The sequence below is a fragment of the Poecile atricapillus genome, chromosome 2 (genome assembly GCF_030490865.1).
Source record: "Poecile atricapillus isolate bPoeAtr1 chromosome 2, bPoeAtr1.hap1, whole genome shotgun sequence".
Lineage (NCBI taxonomy): Eukaryota > Metazoa > Chordata > Aves > Passeriformes > Paridae > Poecile > Poecile atricapillus.
This window is the reverse complement of record NC_081250.1, coordinates 25,730,869-25,748,792: the sequence shown is the minus strand read 5'-3', so window position 1 is coordinate 25,748,792 and position 17,924 is coordinate 25,730,869. Positions and strand designations below refer to the sequence as shown.

At 40.6% G+C, this 17,924-nt stretch overlaps 1 protein-coding gene across 2 annotated transcripts; it reads right to left on the bottom strand.

Annotated features, from left to right (window-relative positions):
* Positions 1-2,962: 2,962 nt before the first annotated feature.
* C1GALT1 (core 1 synthase, glycoprotein-N-acetylgalactosamine 3-beta-galactosyltransferase 1) lies at positions 2,963-17,337 on the bottom strand. 2 transcript variants are annotated; one of them, XM_058832601.1, is made up of 4 exons: positions 16,704-17,176; positions 11,354-11,593; positions 9,017-9,684; positions 2,963-7,430 (listed from the first exon to the last, which is right to left on the bottom strand). In XM_058832601.1, exons 1-4 carry the CDS (start codon positions 16,813-16,815, stop codon positions 7,221-7,223), a joined length of 1,230 nt encoding a protein of 409 aa, XP_058688584.1. In that variant the 5' UTR covers positions 16,816-17,176; the 3' UTR covers positions 2,963-7,220. The 2 variants fall into 2 exon arrangements, with proteins under 2 accessions (XP_058688584.1, XP_058688585.1); XM_058832602.1 differs by lacking the exon at positions 16,704-17,176 and adding an exon at positions 17,221-17,337 and having other exon boundaries at positions 2,966-7,430.
* Between the last annotated feature and the right edge of the window lie 587 nt (positions 17,338-17,924).

The window sequence follows — 17,924 nt, the reverse complement described above, 5'->3', positions numbered from 1 at the left end:
GACTCCCAGTTAAGAATTCATGTGGGACAGTGAAAGAAAAAACCTAACCAAAATCATATCCCAAGGTTTTAAAGGTGCAGGGTACTAATGCACAGTAATTCCTAACTCTTTTTTATCAGTTGACAGAGGAGTAAGTGTCAAAACCTTGACTACCTGAGACCATGAAGGATCCAGCTCTGTTGGGAACACTGAGAGCACAGGGTGGAACTGGGAAGTAGCAGCGCCAGAAGGCTGATATGGTTCTTTAGGTGATTGAAGTGATCAACAAAGCTCTTTTCCTTGCAGTCACTTAGAATTTTATCCTAGGAAGGGAGAGGAATGAGAAGGGACCGAGGACTTGCTGGAAGCCACGTTAGAAATTCAAAGCAGCAAACCAGCCCTTTTGACTTCAAGATGCCAAACTGGTGGGTTCACAGACACGACAGTTTGGTATTGTACAACTGAAGAACAGTACCGTGAACTTACATACCTACTCAAGTAAAGCAGAGTCTAAATGAAATAAGTAAGCTGCTCACATCAACTTTTAACATAACAAACCCTTCCGTGAAACTCCCATCCCTATTCAGATACAAATATGAAACTCTATTGCCATGTAGTCATCTTTCCAAAAGACTTCACCTCTGTGCAAAAGTAAAAATAAGATGGTGACTTCAGCAATGCTCAGAAGACAGCTGATGTTCCTTTTCAGACAACATTGCTACAAACAATTCCCTCTTCCCAAGGAAAAGATATTTCATGCTTCTTTAGCACAACTGGTTGCTGGAGTCTCCAGCCAGTTCACCTGTCCATCCTACCAAACTGGGAAGTATTTTAAGCACTAAATGATAAAATCTGGTTCCAACTCTTGCTTTGGAAGTGATTTGCTTTAGGCTGGCTTTAAAACCTGTTGCAAGTCAGTAAGTTTACTCTGTCTGTGGGATCAGGATCATACACAGCCTTCAGCTCCAGCTGGTACCATGTACTCCTCAAACAGCACTTTGCAGATCAGGTGATGCACCAATGACAGAAAAAGGAAAATAAAAAGATGGGAACGTTTAAAAGACAAATCACACCTCCAAAGAAGAGAACACCTTAGCTTGGCAAAAGAATTGACGCTTTCTTATACCCACAGGTGTCTAACACAGAACTGGATGACACTTTGGTAAGTACAGTGCAGACTCCAGAACTTGAGGCTGCAGCCTCCCTAAATAAAAGAAAGCTTACAGAAGAGCATTTTTTGGGGAAGGAAGGAAAAAAGGGATTGTATGTGTCTTGTAGTATTGCAACAAAGGAGAAACAAGAGAACAGGGGGCTGAAGAAGTCTGAAAAGAAGACTTCAGAGTGTGTGGGGCACAGCTCAAAACCACATCAAGTCCAAATTCCATTGTTAACAGAAACATACACAGGATTAGCCTACCTGCAATGTTCTTTTTACTCACCAGTGACAAGAACATTTTTAGTTTATTTTTACTGGCATTTTAAGAAGTCTTGAAGGGCTATATATTAGAAAGCTGAAAAAAAATTAAGACCTCAGGCTACATTTCTGAATTAAATAACCACTTTCCCTTCAAAAATGCCAAATATCACCCTAAACTAGAAGTGAGATCCCATGATCAATCTGTTTTCCCAAGTCTGCGTTAAATTTCTTTACACGTGTAACAATGAAAATATTCACTGTGGAGCTCTGATTTTCTCACTTACTCTTCATATTGTCAGAAAAAGCTCCTCACCACCAAATTTCAGGAACCCATGGAAGGGCTTCATTAAGGTGAAACTTTGTCAGAAAGGAAGAAAGGGTGCTAAACATTCAGGAGCAAGAGCTGGAATGAGCAGGCTTATCTTCCCTACAGCTTAGAACAAACTTAGCAGTTCCTGGTTGTAAAATGTTTACTTACTTTTTAGTTGGCACTTGTGCAGAAGGAAGAGCTCTAGGAAAATTCCCTTGAGTCAGTGAAGCTTTCTGTGAGCTGGCTATGAGAGCTTACCGTCATTTATGGATATTTCACAGTTGTGCCTACAACTTCTGGTAATCAAATGGGTGAGTCTGTTATATATTAATATTTAAAAAAAAAACAAACCCAAGAAGCAAGGAAAGCAAACCCACACTTATAAAACAGTTTTTCTCCAGAGTAGCAGCTGTAGCTTTTGTTTTGCCCCAGCACTTGCATTGCCCTGCAATGTGCTGGATGTAGTCTGATCCTGACAATTTGAAAGTTACAGCAGCACCACCACATAAAAGGATAACCTTTGCCTGAAACTTGAGAGGAGCTTTTATGGTCTGTTCAATTGGCGCTTGTTCCCTTAAATATCGCAGCTTTTGAGCTCAGTTAAACTTGTTGTCACTGTTTCCTGCACTTTGAAATGAAATAGTTAATTAATCCAGGTTAATAGTATTAGCAGGCTCTATTACAGTACTTAAGGTAATGACAAACAGCTGTACTGTGCTTGTGCCAACACCTTGTCCAACAACCAGAGTTCCAGATGTAAAGGCACCTCCCAGCTGCCTAAGTGCCAGCACTTTTACTGCTGAACACCATTCTGCACAAACATTTGGGATAGAAAGCACAACTTTTAAATCTTAACAGATTTTTTTTCTTTTTCCAGAAATAAGAGGTTCACTGAAAGAATAAATCTTTTTTTTTTTAAAAAAAAATGGTTAATTTTGGACAGTTTTGCTTTATTTCTGAAGTATCAGTTGTAGATATTTCACTCAGGAATCTGTAAAAATACAGAGACACTGAAGAATCAGGACAATGCAGAAAGAGCTGCCTGCTTATGTGAATCTGGTACTAGCACTTACTCATTTTACACTTTAAAAATCTACTATCTTTGTTTGCTGGGTAGCTTGCTATTTTGTTAATAGCATAAATATAGAATCATAGAATCATAACAAGTGAGAAAAGCTTTTTGAATTTCCTGTACCCACCCTAGAGAAAAAGCAAGAACATTTTTATTAGACTAAACTGTGCTGCTATGCAACACCACTAACATGCAGGAGGGGTAAATGAAGACAGACATGAACTGTGTATGAGATAACTTATTTTATTTTTTCAATTCTGAACTTAATTTTGATGCTAAAAATTGGTCAAGGCACTTCAAAGAAGGTATTTAGGAAACAAATCCTTATGGTGACTATTCCAGACAAATCACCAACTTCTATCTGCCATTAGGAACACAACTACCTATAATTGCAAAGTGAAACATTCACAGGTTTTAAGTGGAGCATACTGTCCAGCAGCAATATTCAATCTTTTAGACTACTAATAACATTTGTGGAGTATTTTAAATACAATATGGTAAAACAAAGCAAATTACACTTTTGGAGTTCCACAGAAGAAGATTTCTTGACAGAAAAAGGACAAAACTGCCTTTCCCAGTGGTCCTGTATTGAGGGGTCTATTTTTAATCTGTGCGTGCACTATGAGCATCAGTAGCAAGTACAGCAGAGAAATAATCCACACTTTTCTGTCATACAAAGACAAAACACAGTGCTCAGATAACAAAGCATTTATAAGACGTCTATCAGCTACTCACTGAAATTTATACTTCTGCAAGCATAACAGAACAAATGGCAACAGCTGAAGAAAAAGTGATTTTTAATATACACCCCCACCAAAGCAAAACAAAGAAAGTGACCTTAAAGGCAAAAGTACTGTGAAAAGAGCTTCCATAAAATGAGAGATGGTATAAACATCACCAGTGTGTAACCTTTTAAATAACACAGACTGCAAAAATGATTTGGGATTGAAAGAAGATTAAAATTGGTGTTTTTCTGCAAACAAAGATTAATACTCTCCTCTGCAAACAAACACTAATACTCTCCCACTGATTAAACCCAGTGATCAGGAAGTAACTTCTTGCCATTCTCAATCTTTCTGAAGAGAAACCATTTACAAGATTAAAATGTTACTCTCTCACACTAGGGGACATTCCCACATCCACTGCCTAGTAATTTCAAGAAAAATGTTTAGATGGGTAATTTAAATCACTATGGTACCAATGAAAGCTTTTAAGTTTTATAAAATTAAGAAACCTCTTTTAGAAACCAAACCACAGAGCAATAATCTGCACAGCCTAAGTAAGCCCATGTTGCTGTGCTTCAGAAAATCTCTCTATCTGACATACAGTCTCCTTGGGCTGCAGAAATTCTCAAACTCAATAAATACTTTCTCAAAGCACAAAGACCTGAGAGTGAAATAGCAGAGTACTAATATTAGTGTAATATTGTACGTGAAAATTATACTAACTGTTCACATTCCAACCTTGTTCACTGAGGCTTCTGAAGGCAGTGAGATAGAAACCAATTACTCCAGAGGCATCGGCTCATGGTTATGGCAATACAATTCAACAGAGAAGAACAGGTCTCTGTTATAATCACAGAATGTAAAACCTGATACTTTCCTAGCTTGTCTGGAAAGAAAAAAAAAATTCTTTGCAGTGCTGTTAAAAAGGCAAAAGAAATAGATTCAGAGGCCTATGCACAAGGACACTTTAAAATAAAGAACGGACATTTGAAGAAAAGGCTACTTATTTCTCTGGATAAGCCACCCATTTATCACAAGGTAGTGTGTCCTTAGCCTTATTCCCTTCAGAAAGGGAACTTGCTCCCTTAGTTTTCCAGTCTGAGGTCCTGCACACTTTGTGGAAAGGGATATTCCTGCCCTGCTCTGCTAAACCCACAAGCCTCAGGTGGGCAGCAGATAAGAACTAGAACTGCTGCTGAGAAAAGGCTTCACCCTGGGCTCAGCAGTGGCTGGTTTACCTTGTTACCCTAGCAAACAACCTGTGTGGAGCTCAAACATCCTGCTTCCTCCTGGCCACCTGAGACTTATGCTGGATGAAACTGGAAAGCCAGAGACAGGAGAGTCAGGACAGTAAGGAACATGGAGAGGAAATGATTTTGTTTCACAGGACAAACATACGACACAAATCTGCAGAAAACATGCAGGATTAGTTCTGCCTGTTGGGGTAGAAAATCTTTAAATCCCCATGGATGAACTGAAGAAGAAAGCAGAAATAAAGGAACTGTACAGTAGTTCAACAGATCTTCTACATGGGCTGAATTTACTAAGAGATTAGGTTGGGATCTCGATTTCATTTTAAAACTTCTTTAAGTATTCCTGAATATTTTAACTGCTTGTTTGAACAATGCTATTTGAGTTATCAATTCCATATGGATTTCACAATATGAATGGTTTGTGCTGCATGTGGCATAAACATTTAGCTCACAGAAGGAAGAACCTTTCAGCATGTTAACATACACTGTCCTCTGGACAAGTATCCCTCTGACTACAGCAAACTGGAGACTTTTTCTTTCTTAAACCTATGCAGTTATAATGTTCTATTTAAGTCAATTAACATAAAATAAAGCTCGTGTGCCTATCAGTACTTCAGAAGCAGTGCTGCTCATAAAGACTAACAGATTTAACCCTGCAGGAACTATTTAAGCAATACTTGGTAGACGAACTTGGCCTACATTCAGGCAGAGATGTATGCAGCATTTCAACACCATGAGCTGTTTCAGTAATTACCATCAGGCTGCAGAGCATGGTCAGAAAGAAAGTCATGGCTTTACTGTTGGACAACAGAAAGAACTCCAATCTGTACTAGAATTATCTTTGGACAAAAAAAAAATTCCAGTATTTTATGGTAGCATCATCTTCCAGGAACATCCTGAAGGACCAGCAGTAGTAAATAAGGCTGTCTGCTACCACTATGTGCCCTTTTCAAAACAGTGACTGGAGGTAATTAGGTTATATCCAAATTCATCAATATGATGAAGGTGAAAAATAACAAAAAGATGAAGAAACTTTTGTTCAAGTGTGGAATAAAAACACACTACATGTCACGCTTAATCCCATTCCCCATACTGCTGTTCATTCAATTTGAAAAGGAGAAAACCAGAAAGCTTTATATTAACTCTATAAAACATACATTTGGCCTCTGAAAAAAAGTCAGTAACTAAAATACCTATTTTGTCCCACACTAAGAAAGTGTTTCCAGTTAAAAGGCAGAGATACTTATGAAGTAGTGGAAAAAGTTAATGCACTTTGAAAGATTTCTGCATTCAGGCTTGTTTACCAGAATAACTATGTACTTCAGCTTCAAAAACAGTGAAAAAAGGATCATGTAACACTTTGTACTGAAAAAGGTAACAAGAAGCAGATACAGAAAACTTTCTTTAAAGTGGAAGAAAAAAGTGTTCAGAAAAGTTAAATTAAGTACTTCAATCAAATAAACTGGCTTTGGTGCAGTTTTTTGTATCTGAAAATTTTAACCTCTAGTGAAAATTAAAATGGAAACAAACTAATTATAATAGTGGCTGAAACCAAGTTGTTATAATACAACTTCACTAAGATACTATTCTTCCTGGTCTATGTGGCAGGTGGGATGGAAGACAGACTTCTCTTTTCAAAAGCATCTACCTTATGCTGAGAAATGCTAAGACAAATTTTTATATCCATTCAACCAATAGGATAAGTTAATAAAAGGGAAAGAAAAAAAAAAGAAGCCACAGGAAAATATGTAAGCAGCTTGCATCTCCTCAGCAATTTAAACAACAGTAACTGTTTCTGGGTTTCTCTCCAGAAGAGTACTCCTCCCCAAAAAAACTTCATATTGTTTTGCACAACATAATTTAAAACTTTAGAAGTAATTCATAGCAGTGAATTCTGTTTCTGAAACAATCCAGATCAATCTTGTGGGTGAAATTCTGCCACTCTGCTAATAAGGCAAAGCACTTAGAAGAGACTCTAATTCCCTGTCTCTGCCTAACTTTTAGGGCAAGGTACACAAAGTAACTTCAAGATGTTGAGAATACTTCAGAAAGCCATGGTGAAGTGTTCGACTGCGCAGCATCCAATTTCTAATATTAAAACTGGCTTAATGGTAAGGAAATAGAGGAGAATAGAAAAAGGAACAGAAATATGGTACAATCATCTGTGAACCTGTCCACTCTAGTTACTATACAAATTCTTCCAGATATTATTGTACCAGAGCAACCTCCAATTTCACAGCTTTAGGGCCCCAAATCTTCGTGAGCAGGGCTGCAAGGTCACACTATCCCAAGCAGTCAGAGCCAGCACCAGACTGTGTTGTACACAGGGTGACAAGAAGTGCTGCCAACTTGATTTTTTAAATAAGAATCGCCAGGAGTAATTTCAGTCCACAAGCTTCATGCACAAGTTTGAGGAGACTCTTACTCATTGTACTGGCTTCTTTTTGGTTTTTTCAAAGTCAAGTTAGCTCTCAGAAATTTTTTGCTTTAGCTTTTGATTATCCTCCAGTGCTTCATTTTTGCTCTGCTCTTCTGGATTCTTTGACAAATCAGGATTGTACCTATACAAATACCCATATGGACGAAGATGATAAATCAAATATTCCAAATGATACATAGTCACAGAGTCAACATAGTGGAATGAAACTGCTAAATCGGAGCAGCATCCAGGACCCTGAAACACAAAACAAAGCAAAACAATCAGCAAGAATTGCAAAGGATGCCTGGATAAAGATCCAGGGAGAATTCAAAGAAATACTTCATTTAATGGTAAGAAATTCACTACCACCAGTTATACATATACTTCAAAAGTTAATGTTAGGCAAGCAAAATGTACCAGACATATCTGCCAAGGCATCTTTCCAAAATAAAGCTGACAAAGTCTTTTGCTTCTGTGATCAAGCCAGTGAAAAAACTAGCTACCCTCATTAACGTCAGAGGTTTTCTCCTTTTCCATACTTAATTTTTGATGCTGGTGTTTAAACAGCACCAAGAAGCAGCAAGCAGGCCTAAATGAGTTACATTTATATATGAAACAATACACGCCTGTTACTTATGTCAGCATCCAGACGGAATGTAAAAGCAAATTGTGTGTGTACCTGCACCTGTGTGTGTTGACATATACAGTTTGGCAATATTGTCAGCATCTAACTTCCTACTGACAGAAAGCTGTAACAAGTAATTGCAAAATTTTGTTTTAGATATCTTGATTTCACTGACATTAATAAGAGCTATAGCATTGTTGTTAACACATTTGTCACAACTTATGGATGCTAACTCTGAAATAGAGAGCATGTGGAAATTGCAGGCCACATAGCTTCTCAGTCTTGCCTAAGAAAGTGGCCTGGGAAATCATGGGTAGGAATTAAAACAATCCTCAGGGACAGAAAACAGCCTTGCAGGTACTGTTTGTCTGTTCCTTGTTTTCTTGCAAGAGAAGGTTGAGGGGTGGTATGCCCCACTGACCAATGATGGTGATGTGTTAGTTTACTAACCAATAAGAGTTTCTCTTCTGTACTTTCCATGTATCGGTCGATAAAAAAGACCTGAAGTAATAAACTGAAGGAAATTCTCCTGATCGACTCCTGAGAGAGTCTGTGTTGTTCTTCTCGCCATTCCTAATAGAGTGACAACAACTTATATTTTATAGCTCAAATTCAGCTTTCAGAATACTTTTCTGGAGCATAGTTTTGGGGTTTATTTTTTCAGCAGCTTTGATTGCAGAGTTGTTAATATTTTGAATCCAACTGGAACTAAGATTAAATATTTAGAGACACCCAAGAGAACGACTGGTATGTAACTGTTGTTCTTTCAATACTTACTAAGTTTGATCAATACAGCTTGATTTTGATACCAGATAAAGTAGTCTCTATCCAAGCACAGGTATGACAGGACAGGATCACATAGCAATGGCAATTTTCATAATGAACTGGTTACAGATGGAACTGTCCACAGCTCAGCCACCCATGCACTGCAGCCTTAGCTAAAGCTGCTGCCTCCTGACACACTAAATACAATATCATACAGCTGGTTTAAGCTACAGATATTCTTTAGCTGCTGAATACAAGTATAAAAATAGATTGCTGCTTTACAATGAAAAAAATCTACTGAAGAACCACTCTTTTTTTCCAGCTTTAATATGCAAAAAATTCCAAGTCCTGTTCTTGAATTCTTCCACCTAATGCTAATTCACACATCACACACTCGCACACATCGTAAGATGCACTTGACAAAATGCATACCAGGTTCCTCAGGACTTACCTCTACAGCAGGATAGTAATTGTAATTCCAGTACCAGAATGTTTTTGGTAGGTATCCTCTGATTAAGTGATGTTCTGGAACGAACGGGTGAAAGGTTTCTCTACCACTCGTATCCCTAGAATCTCCTGCTTCCACATTGATGATCTCCATGCATTTTCCTAGTGCCAGATCTTCAATAGAGGAACTGTGAGTGCATTTGTTCATTTTAAATGCAGCAACAAATCTCTTCAGAGCTTCTTTGCTCAGAACATACCCTGCTCCTCCACTCATGTAGCCCTGCTTCACATAAGGCTTAAACCTTCTTCCGAAGTATATGGGTTGTTCAGGACTGTATTTTGAAAGAAGCCATCTCAAATTGTCCAATATAACATATGTATCATCGTCTGCTTTCATAAACCAATCAGCATCATCAAAATAATGGTCATATACATATTGAAAAGCTTTAATAGTCTTCCAGTACAGCTGGTCCCTGCCTTCTTTGGTTTCTAGACCCACAGCTGGGAAGTCTTTATTTTCCTCAGAGCTCATAAAAAGTACTTTATTACAGCGTTGGGCCCAAGTGGCCTTCACATGCTTGGCTTTCTTTTCTAGATTTTGAGGTCCAGTCATGACCCAACACAGTATTTTCACCTTGTGATACAGTCCTTCTGCAATATTTTTATCCTCATCTAAAAAAACCAGGAAAGTTGTAAAACCATATTAGACATGATTGCCAAATGAACTAACAGCAACCTCCCCCCTCCTCAGATACTCTGTTTCTAGATCAGAAAAGACATGCAGACAGAAAGAGGCTTTTGCTTCCAAATGTACCAGCTAATGAACTCCATGCTGAATTCTGGAAGGAAAGAAACAAGGCTCTCAAAGATTAAAATTCTTAAAGCTATTTCAATTTCACAAGATAAAGGAGAGTGTAAGTCATATCAAAATGGGTGTCTGTTCAGGGAGGTGTGGCTTTAGCAAACCTTGATTTGTACATAAAGACTGCTCAGAGGCAACCTCTTTATAGTCTTGGAAGACTAAAGAAAATTTAAAAACAGAATATTTCTGCCATTCACAATGAATACAACTTAATCATTACAACACATAAAAGCCAAAAAGCTAATAAGCTATTTTATATATATATATTCATGTTAGCTAACAAAGTCAAATGAATATTTCTGAAACAGCAAAATATGTTTTAAGAATAAAGCCAATGGTAAACCAGAAATAATTACGATACTAAGTAGTTTAGGATACTATTAAACCACTATTACTGTTGATAGCATGTTTTTATTTGTAGCAATCCAGCTGAATAAACACAGTTATCTGAGGTGCGAAACAATGTTTTTTGAGCTACCAAAGCATTCATGCTCTCAAAGAAACACTTTAACTTGATACATACAGAAAGATTTTAACTCATGTAAAAGAGTTTCATGTCCATTTCAGGGACACTGAAATCTGCATAACCAGTACTAAAATATTCCTGCTTACACTTTATGCAATTATAGATCATATTTCTCTGTTTTAAATGTTCTACAATTACATGTAAAACAGTCACACACTCATCTTAAAAAATCTGGAGTTTAAATATGCCTAAATAACAAATTACTTACTAACATCTTCAGCAAATGCATTGCAGTTCATTTTTTCTCATCTAAGCTGTCCTTACTCAAACACTCTCTGTATTTGGGATTTAGAATTACCTCATTAACGAAATATATCAAGCGTAAAAGTATTCCTGAAATATCTGAAGGGTCTACCTTCTCTGGAAAAACAAAAATAATCAGAGAGCAAGAGAATTTCTCTGGCTTGGACTGCAAACAACAACCTGTGTCTGGACTGCTGCATAATCAGCTTGGCAAATCACGCCCACAGTGACTCCCTTTGCCCCCCTGCTCCAATTCTGTGTTTTACTAATCATACCAAAAAGCAATTTTTAAAAAAAATTATTTTAGCTTCATCTTAGAGGCTAGATAAGGTTAGAAGTGGTCCAAAATCAGCTTCTTAAGGCTAAAAAGAAATCCAGACACATCTACAATGCTAGCAAAGATATATGCTTAGCAAAACTGACATTTGGTGTCATTAGTTCATTTGAGAAGTTTCTGCTCCAAACAAGTCTGGATACAGAAGTTGGACAAACAGTTGGACTCTATGGAAAGAAAATTACTACTGTAATAAAAATATAAACAAAGCCACTATTCAGTAGACCTCAGGAGAAAAAGTTGTTTAGATGTAATCTGAATGTGGAGAAACTGAATGAAAATGATTCATATAAATTCTTGGTAGTGACAAAGCAACCTTTTTAGCAATGCATGAAAAGGGAGGACATTTGCTAATCAGCCAGGTGTAACAAAATACCTTTATGCTGTCCAGCATCTGCATTAAAATTCATTTGTCCTTGCAGCTGATTGTTGTCAGTATCTGCTGAGTGTTGACCATGTGGATCATTGTGAAGAACATGAGGCTGGATCTTAACCTGTTCTTCTAGTATAATGCTAAACAGAAGATAGCAGACGAAAAATCCTATTGCTGAGCCAAAAGTGAAGGTTAGAAGGTTCATCAAAGACTTAGAAGAGGCCATCTCCTGAAGGTGAGACACTGTCAACCAAATGAAAAATACATTAGACTTAACATAGAAATCAAATCCAAAACTATAGGAAGAAATCAAGCACTAAATCTCTGAATGTAGAGAACGCAGATCTAGCTCAGTTTCAGCTCTCTTGGGCATGCACAGGAATTTAAGTACAAGAGCAATACAAATATAAATATAAAATTGTACCTACACTGATTGTGGCTGTACATAAAAATAACCTGTTAATTATATTTACACAACATTTAAACAAGAATGTATACACTGAAATGCAGTAGCTTTATAAAACTGTAATATACGTACACTTTTTTATTCTCTTCAGCCTACAAAACTGCACTTTAAAATGTAATAGCTAAATCTTTCATGAATCTAAAAGATGATGATCAATAGCAATCTACAGGTCAAGATATAACATGGTCACAAGATGTTCTTAAAATTCCAGCCAAATGTATATTACAGGAATTCTTAACATATGTCAATCACAAACAGATTTCAAAGAGTTATAAAAGCATACCTACTCCCAAAGTAGGGCAGCTGTCCTTACACTTTAAAGAATTACTGAGAATTGACTTTCAGAAGAAAGAGTAAGACAAAATCTGAATTTTCATATAGGAACACTCATTTTTTCAAGGGAAGAGAAGAAGAAAGTACATCAGCCTTGAAGCCTCTTCTGCACCTCAAAAACTTTGTATTCCAGTAATAAAAACACCCCTTCACATCAGCCACACCCTTGCTCCTCAAAAACTAAAGGACTTGGCTGACCATTTTTATTAAATCAGATCAGCAGCTATGCCTGCATAAGGTAGTTTTGTGCATCAAAAACAAGTGTGAATTTTAATATATTTAACACTTGAAAACCAATTTCAAATTGTTGAGGGTTTTTCATCTTCGGAAAGAGTTGAGCTATTTTCTAGTAACTCATGACTAAACTACAAAAACATTGACTATTAAATACACACTGAATTCAAGCCAGAGGCTTACAAACAAGTCAATGATGTTCCCTCCATTAGGATCATTATTAATGACAGCAGGCAGAAACCAATTTAGTTCATGAGGGAGCCCAAAAAAGAAAATTATGGACTGCACAGAGCATCGATGAAAACCATCGATCAGAGAAGAGCTGCAGCCACCAAAACAAATCAATTAGCCTGCCCCCCCTCCTCTCACTGCCTGGGCAGAGTATTGGAAACAGGCTGTCCCCAAGCAAGCTGCATCAATCACCGTGCAGCAACACACTCCAAATTCAAGCTTGCTGTCTGTTCTGCTCTCCTGAGGGGAAAGCAAAGGATGGAATGCCTGTGTGCATGTTGTTAGGTTGCCACTTTCAGAAATCCACCAGATCTACTGTACACATGCAGATCAAGACCATTTAAGAGTGCAGCAGCTCTCACACACGCTAATGCTTTTCTTTCCACACTGCTAGAAAAAGGAAAGAAAATCAAAAACACAACTTGAAGGACAAAATAAAAATCAAGAAATGTACAGGGTATATAAAACTTAAATGATTGTAACTGTGGTTGATAAGGAGCTGTAGTTCTTTAATATAAATGACTTTTTAATTGCACATTGTCTTCCTTCAATTCAATACTACATCTTGGTAGAGACAAATGATTACCTTTAGACATCACATCACAAAGTAAAAAGCTGACTGTATAATCATTTGTGACCCAGGCCTTGAAAAATTTGGTTTCCAGGTTTATTTCTATTGTCTCTTACACCACTGAACTGAGAAGAAAACATGAGTATTTTGATCAGGTGCCCAAAAAAAAAAAAAAAAAAAGGGCAAAACTCCCAAAACCATTAACAAAAGCCCATGCATACAAGCAGCCTATGACAATGCACAGGATCTACTGTGCTAAGATTTTTGCTTTGTTTTGTTTTGCTTTCCCTATCTATCAACACAAAGTCCCCTCAAAATTTGCAACACACATAGGGAGATGGCCAAAATAAAACAATGCCTTCTTTTGGTATATTCAAAGTGGGGAAATATAAAAACCCATGCATGCCCGCAGTGTAGCTACACTACCTTCTAGAATAAAAGGTCTCCACTGTTCTACTTTTCAATATTAGGTGTCTCTCTGCCATACAATTTCTGTTATCTGCTCCAACAGCTGCTAAAATTACTCTTGCTTGGCAAGAAAAAAATTACAATAACTTGAAAATAATTGCTGCTCATTTAACTATGAAATTATATACAACTGAGTTATATAGGAAAAACTAAAATGTGCTGGAAATGCTGAAAAATTAAAAAAGTGCATTCATCACATTGGAAATCAGAAGCTGATTAGGCAGTAGTTGACACATAAAAAGGATTTCTCAGGGCAGGTAGTAGCTGTAAGTCATATTTGGTAGAAAATGCCTCTAGTTACAGTTTTCAATCTAAAATAATCTGCTTATCATTCTATCAATTTTATACCAACAGAACCGGTCACTATAAACATGTGTGGGTGTATATCCACATGTTTGTAAACTCCAGCAATAACAGGATAGAAATTTTCATTTTTTATTAATTTTTTTATGAAATGTATTTCAGATAAATTGAGTCTTTTAACTTGACAGCAAAAATAACTGAACACTACAGCATTACACTAGAAGAATTAAAAACGTCTAAAAAGAAGGTTAGTTGTCAGATGATAAACATCCCCACTCCTTGCTGATATTCTTTTCCACACATGGATTTATTCAGGGGGAAGACATGCAAAACATTTAAGGCCAGGTCATATGAGCCTTTGAGCAACCTGATCTAATGAAAGTTGTCCCTGCTCACGGCAGGGGGTTGGACTTTACAAGGGGTTGGATGATCTTTAAAAGTCCCTTCCAACTCAAATTTTGTGATGATATGAGTCCATAACATTCATAGAAGGTAAGCACAAAACCAACCAGGTCACTGAAACATCCCTGTTTTTATTCACATCTCTATTTTTACTTCTTGAGTTACAGAACACACTACTCAAAAAAACACCTATAATAAAAGGCTAGGTTTGAATTTAATTTACACTCCACTGCTCTATCATGGAAGCTTAAACTAGTACAGATATTTAGATATTCATGTAGGTAGCCCTATTCACATCAATCAAACCAACAAATGTTTTAAAATTCTATCACAACGCAAAAGTCCTCGAAGATTTGGTTTCAAATTTAAGTTTCATGAGTCAACAATTTCTACATCTTCAAGCTTACAGAAAAACTAATTTTCCTGTGTTAGGGGCTGCTGAACCTGGCAGCCCACTGACGACAAGGCTGCTGCAACTCCGTGTGCCCAGATCCAGCCAGGCTGTGAATGCAAAGATGCATATACACATGGCTGATCACACAGATCAGCACAGATAAAAAGAAGTGTTCATGCAGACACAAACATGGCCTAGCCTTATGCTGCTCCTCCCCATAGCTGCCCAGGACAATGGTCTGCTACTAGGGAATATACACATACACACAACGTGGATCCCTCTGTAACTGGTCTCAGACCCTCCACCTATTCAGGAACCAGCCCTGAATCCTCAGACTCCCCAGAGCCCTGCTCCATTGTCAAACTGATGACCCTCTGATCTCACTAGTACCTGTCCCACACTTACAGCTGCCTCAAAGCCTGGCTCCCAAGCCTCTTAATCCTACTCACAGGCTAGCCCTGTGTGATACTCACAAGCAACCACAGACTGGCATCCTTGCCAAGACTGTACTCACGCACTCCACCTTCCCCAGTTACAGGCACTGCACACACACAAGCATCTGTGGCTCAGAGTCCCCACTCCAGCTGCTGGGCATTTAGGCTCTCACTCACTCCACTCCCTCCAGCTGCTGGGACACCAGACACAGGTCCCTACAAATCATTGTGGATCTCCAGTTGCTGGCACTTAGAGCTCAGTATGCACACAAGAATAGGGCACAGAGTCCTCTTGCCCAGCAAAACACTTAGAAAGGTGCCTTAATGAGAAAAGAGAACAGGCTCCAGCAAGCTGGCCCAGGACACAGACAGACTAACCAGTCACTTGTTTCTAACTGACCAGGCCCTTTATCTCATCCTTTTATTTTCCCATACTTGTTGCTCCTCAAACCACCTTCCTTTAGTCCCTCCCAGGAGCACCCCATAATTTTGTATTGCCACGAGATGCTTTTCTCTTGCGTCCCATATGACCCAAATTTTCTGCCCCTTCGATCTTGTGAGCTGTCCCAGACAGCCCTTCTGGGGACTCCTCTTGCTGCATGTCACATCTGGGCAATGGGGCTGGTAGCTCTCCAATGACAGAACCAGGGGCTGACTCCTCTGATGGGACTGTGCCTCTGTGCACCCTGCTGGTGAGCCTTTGAACATGTTAATCTAAATTACTGCTCTCACCCTGCTTCCACAAGCCAGTCACTTCCACAAGCCAATGGAAATTTAGGGGAAAACCATGCAATATGAATATACGGCAAGAGTTTGGCCCCGCCACCAAAAGAAAACAACCTAACCACTTTTATAATTAATATCTTCTCACAAACTCGGACGAACTTGGACCATGTACAGAAACACATTAAACAAAATACCAAACAAACAAAAATACCTCAACTCCAAAATAATGTAACAACATAAAACCAATAAAACCCAAACCTGCAACCATCAAATCTGAGATTTTTAAATTTACAGAATGCAGAACATAACTCTAATTTTAAACATGTTTCTCCCACTGTCATTCAATAATCACTTTAAGATTCGATTAAGTTAAACCCACATACAGAGCTGTTTCTTTCTTGTATCCCTTACTTAAGAATCAAGGGGGAAGCTCTGAGGCCTCATGATGAAACAATGTAAATATCCTTTGAGACTTGCATAATTAGCAATGGCATTGATCTCTACCACCACGTCCCTAACAGTCAAGCAACACATCAGAATAACTCGACCAAAATATGGAAAAAACATAGCTGTGCAAACAGGCCTTCTGCTCCTTAAGTCATATTTATTGCTAGTTTAATGCAGCGATATGCACAAATTGTGCATTTACTGATGTCTGCATGCAGGATTTCTGTGAGCTTCTGCAGTTTCCTATCGACTAAGCGCAGATCGTATCTTTCCACTTTAAATATCTAATGTTGTAAGCATTTCTTTCAAAATAATTCCCGCTTATTCTACCAGAAAATACAAACCATCAAACCAAGGCACTTCGGTATAGGAGGCCAACAACCGCACTGAAACGAGACGTGTAACAATCCACAGTAGCGGTGAGCTGGAAGGAAGGTTTGGCTCCTCCTTCCTCATTCCAAAAGCTGACACGGTCCTTCGGCAACAAGTGCCTGTGCCCGTAGCTTCCCAGACCTCTCCCAGCCCAGCCCTTGCTACCGACGTCCGCCCAGGAAGTCCCCGCTGCGGGGGCGGGAGCAGCGATTCCCGGCTCCCCGGGCACCTTGCTCCCTCCGCTGGGCTCCGAGGGACTCGCGCTTTTCCAAGGAGACCCCTGCTCTGGCGCCTCTCCTTCCCAGCCGCGCAGCCGGGCACCTGCTGTCCCTGCAGCCGCGGGCGCCCTTCTCGCCGCCGGGGTGACACGCGGCGCCCCGGCCGCCTCCTCCCGCCCCGGCCCCGCGGAGAGGAGGCACCCTCGGCGCCTTCTTCCGCGTCGCTCCCGCGGGCGGGACGCTGCCCCCAGAGGCCCGGCGCTCCCCTCACCTCTCGGGCCGGCGGGGCCCCGGTGCGCGCTCAGCCGCGCGGCAGCGCGCGGGCACCCGCTGGCCGCGCGCAGGGCAGGCCCCGGCCCCCGCCAGCCCGCGCCGCCGCCGGCCCCATCGCGCGCCCGCCGCGCGCCGCGCTGCGCACCACCCCGGGGCGGGCGCGGGAGAGGCGCCGCCCCGCCCCCTCGGCCGCTCATTGGCCGGCGAGCGGGCCGGGGGCGGGGCTCTCCCGGCACGCGCGGGCTTAACCCCGTTCCCGCCGCGCCGCCGGTTCCGCCGCGTGGCAGCGCGCGCGTCCGCTCCCGGCGCGGGAGAAGCGCGGCGCGGGCACGGAGTCCGCCCCTTCCTCCCCATCCGCTGGGAGCGCGGCCACGCCGCCGGGCCGGGCCGCGAGTAGCGGCCGCGCCTCCCGGCGTGCGGCGGTGGGTGAGAGCGGGCGCCCCAGGCCGAAGCCGCAGTGCCGGAGGGGTGGCCGGCCTGGCTGCCGCGCGCGGTGGCTCGGCCCGGACCTGGAGGGGTGAGGGGAAAAAATGTCCCGAGGGAAGGGGAGGGCGCGGGAGCGCAAAGCGGCCGCTCCCCGGAGTCCCTGCAGTCGGTAAGCGGCGCGGCGCTCCGGCGGTGCCTCCCCGGGCACGGCCAGCGGGGAAATGCCCCGGGCAGCGCTGTCCACCCGCCCTTCCACCGCGTTACCTCGCTCTCGCC